General features: G+C 34.3%; 1 protein-coding gene across 1 annotated transcript; it reads right to left on the reverse strand.

Annotated features, from left to right (window-relative positions):
• Positions 1–3,243: 3,243 nt before the first annotated feature.
• Positions 3,244–8,157, reverse strand: dac (dachshund family transcription factor). Its single transcript, XM_071889242.1, is given in 8 exon segments — positions 3,244–4,267; positions 4,343–4,954; positions 5,016–5,474; positions 5,528–5,649; positions 5,709–5,932; positions 5,935–6,011; positions 6,197–6,333; positions 7,087–8,157. Coding segments are annotated over 8 exon segments (2,424 nt in total). The 5' UTR covers positions 7,806–8,157; the 3' UTR covers positions 3,244–4,193.
• Positions 8,158–9,588: the final 1,431 nt, after the last annotated feature.

Raw genomic sequence — 9,588 nt, forward strand, 5'->3', positions numbered from 1 at the left:
ACAATCCATCTTTTCCTTTTTTCGAATAATTTAATATTTCTAAAAGCAACGTATTTTCCACTCATAAATCATTATGAATCAGACTATACCACCTCACCTCACATCCACTGATGTTTATAATATCCTAAATTTATTTATGAGCAAATCTCTACCTTCTTAAGAAGTTCTTTTTGACAACAACAACGAACACGGATTCGAATCCCTACATTGTACATGTATATAAATAATTTTACAGCATTTCCTTCTTCCCTGCTTTTTAATACATATTATTCCGTTGTTATTATACAACAATATATATATATATATATATAGTTAGTTCTACCGTTAGTTGCACTAATATATAGAATAATAAACTGTTCCCTATTTATTTATTAAAAAGCCACGTGTGATTTAACAAATTATTTATATATTTTTTATGACTCTCGCTTACATATATGTTTGTATTTAAGATGTTTATTTATTTTTTCAAAGAAATACGTATATGTACATAAATATTAGTGATGTAGCAAATACTCCCATAATAATCCTCATTTTCAAAAAATATTCGTATCAACAAATTAAATTGTAGAAAAAAGGCTTTTTACTTCTACAAAATATTAATGGTATATTTTAACTTTAAATATTGAAAAAAAAGGTTGTAAAATTATCTTTTTTTGGCCGTACAAAAGCTCTTTCATGACTATTGAATGCGTATTTCATTGCAAAATATAATTATAATGATTGTTCTATTTTTTTCTAACGAGTTTTTGCAGCAAAGTCACTTGCTCCGCTGATTTTATTCTTCTTCTAAATCTATATTAGAACTCGAGTCATTTTTTCATAGACTTGGACTCGGTACCATATCGGACTTGATTCGGATTCACGGCTTATTTAAACTCAGAATTGCAGTTATTTAGCCTTAGGGCATATAGTTGTTTGGAATAGTTCTAATTTTGCAAGTGATTTCTACAATGTGACAATAGCTTATAATAAAAAAACACATTTGTTTTGCTGGTTTATAATAGTTGTAGATTCTAAAAAGGGTGGGGTGATATTTTGATGATAAATTTACGTTTACCGTGATTTAAGTATTTTTCACATACAAGGTCTGAGGTGACCAGAGACTCACCTGAAATCCCCGTGTTTTTATTTTTAACAAAGTTACAATATAATTTGGAAATTTTTATTTATATATTTGTACTCAATTTTTTATACAATTTAAGGTCTAGTTCTTAAAAATCGACTGAGAACCAGGTGTACTAAAGAACATAAGAACTCAGACTTGACTAGGAATGTGAAAGATTGGCTCGCATACAGCTATCATATTAATAAATGTGGACAAGAATAGTAAAATTGTATTATTTAACTAGTTTGTGCAAAAATGCATTACTACACAATGATAGATCTGTCATTTTCCTTCATTTGCTAATAAATCTCCATATTTCAAAATATAAGTACCTCCTAGAAAACTTTTCATGTTAGAATACCAAATATTTAGATAAAAACGAAATGATTATGCAGTTTCTATTAGATATTTGCTCTTGGTATTATCTAATATAGTATGACATTTCCATAGATAGGTATATCTATTCATGTATCTATCTATGTACATTTTGTATAGATATCCATCTATCTACTACCCAAAAACACGGCTTTTTTAAAGCAATTACTACAAAAGCAAGCAGGAGAAAAGCCATAAAAATAATTAATTTAATTTAGTAAAAAAGTAGTTGTGAGATTTGCCCTTTGGGGCCTTGTTTTCTGTATACCATTTGCTAGGTCACTTGATGATCCTCCTTCAAAATAGCAGATCTCCTTATATGTAGTAAGGTACAGTAATGATCTTATCTCTCTGGGTTTTTATTCCGTGTGGTTTGTACATATGTACCTACATACATTCATAGGTATGATTATATTCATTTAACTCCTATGTTCTTGGAAAATAGAGGAGAGGAAGAATAACAATAATAAGAAAAAGAAGAACAAACCAGGTAATTAGTTCACGTAAAGGAAGAAAATGAAAAAAGTGGCTAGTTTATGTGTTTTTTTCTTCGTTTTATGATTTGACTTACAAATAATTATCCATTTCTTTTTTTGTTCCCTTATTAACACAATGTGATATTACTCAGTTCATCCCTACCAGTCCTGGGCTTGGGTCTGAAAATCCTAGATCGCCCTGAGACTGTTATGACTTTTAATGAATCCAACTAATTTGATACTATCAAAAAGGTCAGTTTCTACCAGTCCCAAGGAAAAAATCAGTTCGGATTGGTCTTGTATGAATAAAAGTTTTGAGCATTGGCACAGTAACGTCACATGAAGTTGCATAAACCATATTATTACAACTCATAAATCAGGATAGGAAGGATACCTCCCCCCCCCCTAGTCCACAAATTGAGACAGAAAAATTGGCTTTTAGAAAAGATAATTTATTTATTTATTTTTCATTTTTGGAAAAAATGAAAAATAAATATCTAAATTACCCAAATTTTGTGCAATTGTCCCGTCCTTCAACTCCTACTGCAATATTGTTTTGAACTCATCCAATCTGTTCTTTGGACGACTGGTCCTGAGAACAAAATTAGTATTGATCAATCTTAATTGAAACTTTGGTTTGAACTTAAAAAAATTTAATCAAAAAATGTTACAATCCGTCCATAAAAAATCACTGAAGACCAGACACAAAAAATCCAGGTCATTGACAAAGTCTCAATACTTGTAGTTGGGAAAGTATCCTTTATTTTAATAGTAAGGAATCGGCCACTCCTTAACAAGACTAATTTGGGATGGAAATAATTAACGTTATTCAGAATACTTATATTGGACTGTAGTAGGTAAATCCACAGCTGATATAAATACATAAATTAATCTCTTTTTATCTTAAAGCTCGATCGTAAAAGACAAAATAAATTGATTGAAACATAAGTTCAACTCGATTAGATCAAATTAATCAAATAATGACTTACTAATTGGATGAACTACTTAGCGGTCGATTTGGGCTATAAATGTCATTGATAGCCTTTTATAATGATCGAAGGAAAGAACAAGTTCAAAGTTTCTAATAAAAATCAAAGAGTATTTAATTTTATATCTGGTAGGATCTGACAATGCAATCAGGATAGAATTTCCTAAATTTTACTCGTTTTTCTATCCTTTAGTTATATGTAAGTTGAACTTACAGTTGTACCCCCAACTATAGCACATTCTGCACTTCAGAATGTTAAATAACAATAATAATATAAAAAAATCATTTGGACAAATAAAAAATTTGTAATTCTTTTTATTCCTTTGTTGTTGATTAAAAAAATGCAATAAAGATAGAGAGAGAGAGAAACAGAGAAATTGGGTTAGCAAATAAACAACTATATTTATTGAAATGACAATTTTTTTATTTTGTTTTTATGTTAAACTAAATAATCATAAAAAAATGGAGTATAGAAGGCTGAAAGGGTAGAGAGGATGATGTTCAATCTAAAAACAAAACTTTTTTGTATCATATCATTATTGATTAATTATGAGGGGTGTGACCGGGGGAAAAAAAAGTGCGATTTTTAAATATATATCATTGTCTTCTACAGAGATTTTTCAAACAGAAAGTATATCCACAAGATATATGTAATAATACAAATAAAAATAATATATATTATACAGAGAAGTTGGGGGTCCGTTACTAATTATTTAATTAATTAATCATTTGACATTAAGAATTACCAAAAAAACCAAAAAAAAAAGAAGAAGAATAACAAATGAATTGGAGGTCACCAGAGGGTGGGTGGGGTTGTATGTAATCCGACATGCAGTTTTTGGAGGTTTATTTTTTGGGGGTTATCAACATTTAAACTGTTTATTAAATAATAATAATAAATGTATAATTGATTATAATTCATAATAATATTAAAATGAAATGGATAAGAATCTATGTGTCTGTCAATAAAAGTATTTTAAAAATCAATATATATATATATAAGTATATGTATGAGAATATATAATAATTATGGTGGAGTAATATTAATTAATAATAACAGTTACAAAGAATGAAGAAGAAGAATATTCGGATGTCCGTAATTCTGTCTGTCTGTCTGTCCTTCCTTATTTCTGTTACTACTCCTCTTGTGGTTATTAAAAATGATTAATATTACAAAGACCGGGTGATGATAATGATGCTGATAAGAAAGATGGTGCTGACCATGGGCCGACGAAAGATCTCATCAATCTTAATTGGCGCTTGTAAAAAGTGACGAACCGTTGAAAGGGAAAAGGTTTTTAGCGAATCCAATGGTAGGTGTCTCTGTAAAAAGAGTTCAGAACAGAAGAGGTTGATACGGATTCATCCAGGATGAGCCAGAGAAATTTCCATACATACCTCGATGAGTCTGTGGAGAGGATGAAGAGCGCTCAGAGGTATCTGAACCGGCTCCGCCATGAGTATTGTTATTATTATTATTGGATGCAACGGCAGCTGCGGCCGCTGCAGCAGCTGCCGCAGCGGCGAATTGAAATTGCTGTTGTTGTTCCAGTTTAGCGGCAGCAGATGTGGCATTTGCCCCACTTTCGTCTTTCATGTTGCTAAGTGTGTTGTTGGTGGCCGTTGTGGTCGTGGAATTGGCGTCGGACTCATCTTCTTCGTCCGAGTCCATCTCGTTCTTCATACTATTACTACTTGTGTTGTTGTGGTTGCTACCACTACTGCTGATACCGGAACCCGCCTGTTTGGCAGAAGCTGACTCCTCTATTTCCTTCTGAAGGGACTCTGTTATACGTTTGAGTGTGTCTGCTGATGTGGAGCGGAGAGCGTCCTCCATTTGGACTCTTCGCTTCGTTTCCAATTGAAGTTGCTCTTGGAGTCGACGCCGGAATTTCTTCTCCTTCTTGAATCGTCTCATGTACACGGCCGTATTGCGCTTCAATTCCTGGAGCTCCTTGAAGAGAACACTTTGAGACTCTTTTTCCTTAAGTAACTCAGTCTTCAGCTCGCCTAAAGTTGCAATGAGATAAATATTGAAATAAGAATGGTATAGCTAGTTGGGAATTCATACTTTTCTGGCTTAGAAGATGTCGCTCCTCTTGTTTCGCATTCTCAACAGCCACTTTCAAAAGAGCTTGGATATTACCAATCAAGCCGTAGACGGAATTGAGTTGTCCACTCCCGGGTTCATTCATCATACCTCCAAGATTTGCTAAAGAAGAGAAGGCAGTCAACTGTGAATTGAGTCCATCACCTGAGGACAACGCTCGGATGTTGTTCGAGGCGGGACTGCTGTTGTTGTTGACTTTGTCTTCGTCTCCTTCTTTCATTTCCGAGGACCTCCGATTCCGTTCCTCAGGCTTGGTTTTGTTCTCGGACTCTATATCTGAAGGCATTTCCTCATCATCGAATCTTCGATCTGACCCACCAGAGATCTCTGAAGAAGCATCCAAATCCTTTCCTCCAAGGCCTCGACCACTCTTTGAACTCAAGTTAAGCACGGGACTATCCGCAATTCTATCACCTGTGTCTAACATAATTATGTTATACGCCGATACTTTAAGTTAAAAAAAATAAGTCTACCTTTTCCGACACTATCAATTGAAGACTCTCTTGCCTTCCTTAACTCATCGTGGGACTCCTGGAGGAGTGATTTTTGGCCTTCTCGCATTCTCTCGAAATATGCTGCACCCAAAAGCCCAGATCTATAAGGACGGAAAGGTTCTTAATGGCATTTGTGAAAAAAGAAGGTAAAACCTCTTACCTTTGAAGTGCTTCAAGCGATGACATTCCGGGACTTTTCAAAAGGGAGTTGGGATCTCCTGCCCCACGTAGATTGCTATTAACAATCCCAGGTGAGGATGAAGATGAGAGATTCGGACTAGAAGAGCTTGCTGGGAGTCCCGGGAAAGGGGGTAGCCCTTGTGACAAAAACGCAGCTGGATGATTTAAAGCCATAAATTGAGCTGCCATAGCAGGGTTTAGTCCAGGAGGAGCTCCGTGAGGAGGAACCCATTCCCTCCTCCACCTCCTCCGGCTCCAAATCCTGTTTTGTCTAAACGAGCCTCTAAAAGAAAAAATATATATGTATATGCATGTATTTAAATAAATACAAACAAAGTTTATGAGGGGAAAAATAAAAAAATAACACAAATCTCCGTCGAGAGCGAAGAATTGAACAATAATAATAAATATAAATATAAAACGACGGCGGGGATGACGTCATGGTGGAAATGAGTTGCTTCTTCTCACCTTTAACATAGGGTCCGCCGGCGTCTTTATAGAGATCGGATCCGTTGTGCATGGAATTTTTGAGATGAAGCATGGCGTCCTGTGGAGACATTGAGGGAAAAGGTACTCCTCTCTTTGGGGGTCTTCCCGGCCTAGAGCTAAAACATGAGAACCCTTTATTCTTCATTAATTGAGAAATGCTTAAAATCATACAATCATCATACAATACACTGTGTCAGGTATTGGAAGTAGTTGAATATTGTGGGTGTTAATGATAATCAGAAAAGGGTGAGTTTTAAGAAGAGTTACAAAAGAGATAGGAAGAAATTAAGTTTAGAAAAGAGAGAGAGAGAGAAAGAGAATGACCAAATGCCAAAGGTGTTTCTTGGTTTAGATATTATTATTATAATTATAATTATTATTGGTTTGAAGATGAAATAATAGAAAAAAGATTGGGATGGTTGGATCCATGCATCGAGAGAAAGAAATAATACGGAATAAATATGGCTATTTCATAGAACTACAATGGTATTATTGCCTTTTATTTCTTCGAGACATGGATAATTAATCCTAATATGTAATGTAATGATTGATTGTAGTATTATACAAAAACCAAAAAAAATTAAAAACTTTTACAACAAAACTGAAGGTAAAAGGAATAAATCAGATTACTTACTCCCCTATCTTTCCTCTATCAAAAATCGATGAAAAAGTTACGGTAGGCAATATATAAAAAAAGATAGAAAAGAAGAATTATACATCACGAAATCAAATAAACTAAAAAAAAATCATCATTTAAACTTTAATGTAAAAAAAAAAAAAAAGATACTGAATGAATGAAAATAATCATTTGCATTGAATTGCGTTGAATTGTGAACAATTATTTCAAGTGTTTGCCTTAAACACATTACCTGGAGGTGGTACAATCCTTGTAGAGGGAGTCAAACTCCGTATCTCCAAGGAGTTTACATCGATTGACCCCTGGCTGAATAGCTCCCAATCCTCTGAGTATTCTCACTTGTTCCACATTGCATACAACGGGCGTGATTTCAAGTCGTTTGAGCTTGGTATAAACGGTATGAAGTCCTCCCACGAGATGTTTGAGAAAGAGTTCAAAGGCTTGAGGTAGACAGAGCATCGTTTTCCCATTGATGGTAAAGGCTGCAATCTTCTCTCCTCGATAATCCACAATCTTACACTCATTGGCCGAAGGGTCATTGTTGGGTACTGTAGGGGGTGGAGGAGAGTCTCCTCCCCCAAAGGCAGACCCAAATTTGTGCAAATGAGCATTAAAGTCTTCAGCAGTACCTCGAGGATGAGGGTAGCCGGGTGGGAATCCAAAGGGAACGGAATGTGCGGAATGAAGACCATGAGCTGCGGCTGCGGCGGCAGATGAGCCCAACATGGAGGCCATTGATACCATGGACATAGCTGAAGAAGGGATGAGGGATGGGGGTGGTGAGACAGGGGGTCCTCCGTGAGATGGGGGTGTGAGTGGTCTTCCGGGAGAACGAATGTTTCCTCCTAAGGGGGATGAGCTACGACCTGAGCTGTGGGGTGAGTTATAACTTCCTCCGTTATTGCTTGTGTTATTAATGTTGTTGTTGTTGTTCGATGACGCTGACTCCATGCCTTGTTCACCTCTCAATTCGGTTCTAGATAGGCACATTGCCTTCTCCTCTATTCATAATCAATCACCTCACCTTCCACTCCTTATTATAATATGATTGTCTCTCTCTCTCTTTATCTTTAGTCAAAGTATCACTGTCAAGGAGGACGACTCATGAAAGACTGCTCCAAGGATTGAATATACAAAAACACACAACACAAAGTTAAAAAAAAGAAGAAGAGAGTCGAGAAGGAGTAGAAATAGGAATGAAATATTATTCTTATTTCTTATAAGTTAAGTTGTTCTCAGAGGAAATCTCAAAAAAAAATAGTAATAAATTTTTTTCCGGGCAAATGTGACTTGGATGAAATCTGAAATGAAATTAAAAACGAGAAAATATTATTACCACAGTCAAAAAAAAGAAAAGGAAGAAGAAAAAAGCAGCACACTCACAATTGTCAATAATAATAACAATCATAAAAGCGCTCTTTCTTACTTATGTTGCTTTTTTTACCGCCTTTTCGAATGTCTCTGCGCAGAACTACCCAAAAAAAGAGAAGAGAAATACATTACATATGTATTAGAAGAATCTTATGTTTGAATCCACGACGATTTAAAAAGCGCTCTCTCTCTCTCTCTTATTCTCCAGAGAGTGCAGAACAAAAAGAAGACAAAAAAAGCACGCCTTAAAGAAATTGAAATACATATGAATATTTTTTTCTTTTATTTAAATTCAACTTCTTCTTCGAAATAATAATAAATCCACACACTCGCGAAGGATCGCACGCATTTACAGAAGAAAGAGAGCTCATATGGAACACAAAGAAAGAAAATAATATAATATGTAGAGGAGGCAGATTTCGTTCGGCCAGGCGGGTTTTTATTCTTTTTTACTTATTAATTCACAGTTGTACAATTTTATTTTCTTCTTCTCTCCCTCTCTCTCTCTCTTCTTAAGAAAAAGAGTGGCCAGTTTTTATTTTTATTGGTCGATACACTCAAAGAGAAGAATGACAAGAGAAATGTAGAAGGGAATTATTCCCATTTCTTCTCATTGGTTCACCTTCTTAGATATACAGACGTACGTATATTTATATGTGTATTTCGTTTTCTTCTCCCCCTCTTCTGCCTGAAGAAGGAGAAAGAGAAGGAAAAGAGAGAAGTCATGGAATAGAGAACCTACACACATTAATACATGATATTTCTTTATCTGTATTTGTTTTTCCTTTTCTATTTTTGTGGGTTGGGCTTCTGTTAAGATGATGATATTTTTATATGAACTCATAAGTACATGCAGGCTTTTTACTCTTTGTGATTGAATTACATACGTTTAACAAAATGAGCTCTTCCCGGTGTTCAATTTTTACTTTGTATTTATTTACGACGCTATTTTTTTATAAATATAATATATAAAAATAGTTTGGATTTTGTACTTTAATTAGACTGTACAAGTTACAACTTATATATGATTTAATTATACGGAGCATTTCAATCAACCTTACTTACTATTAATTTAATTTAAGGTATTACATGAATGTATTTATTATTCACTAACAAGTAATCCAACGCTCCATTTTCCAATATTCCATAGATTAATTTGTAATTAAAAAATCCCATCCCTATAAAGGATATCTAATGTTTAATGGAAATTAAATTCTAAAATGCTCTTTTTAACTTCCACACATTATGTACATACATACAAAACAGTTTGACATTACGAAATCCTGGGGAAGAGCTCATTGTTTGCATAGTATGATTTGTATATATATTTAACAAATTTCCTTTAGCGTTATTTTTGTAATAA

Source organism: Lepeophtheirus salmonis, chromosome 6 (assembly GCF_016086655.4).
Source record: "Lepeophtheirus salmonis chromosome 6, UVic_Lsal_1.4, whole genome shotgun sequence".
Classification (NCBI taxonomy): domain Eukaryota; kingdom Metazoa; phylum Arthropoda; class Copepoda; order Siphonostomatoida; family Caligidae; genus Lepeophtheirus; species Lepeophtheirus salmonis.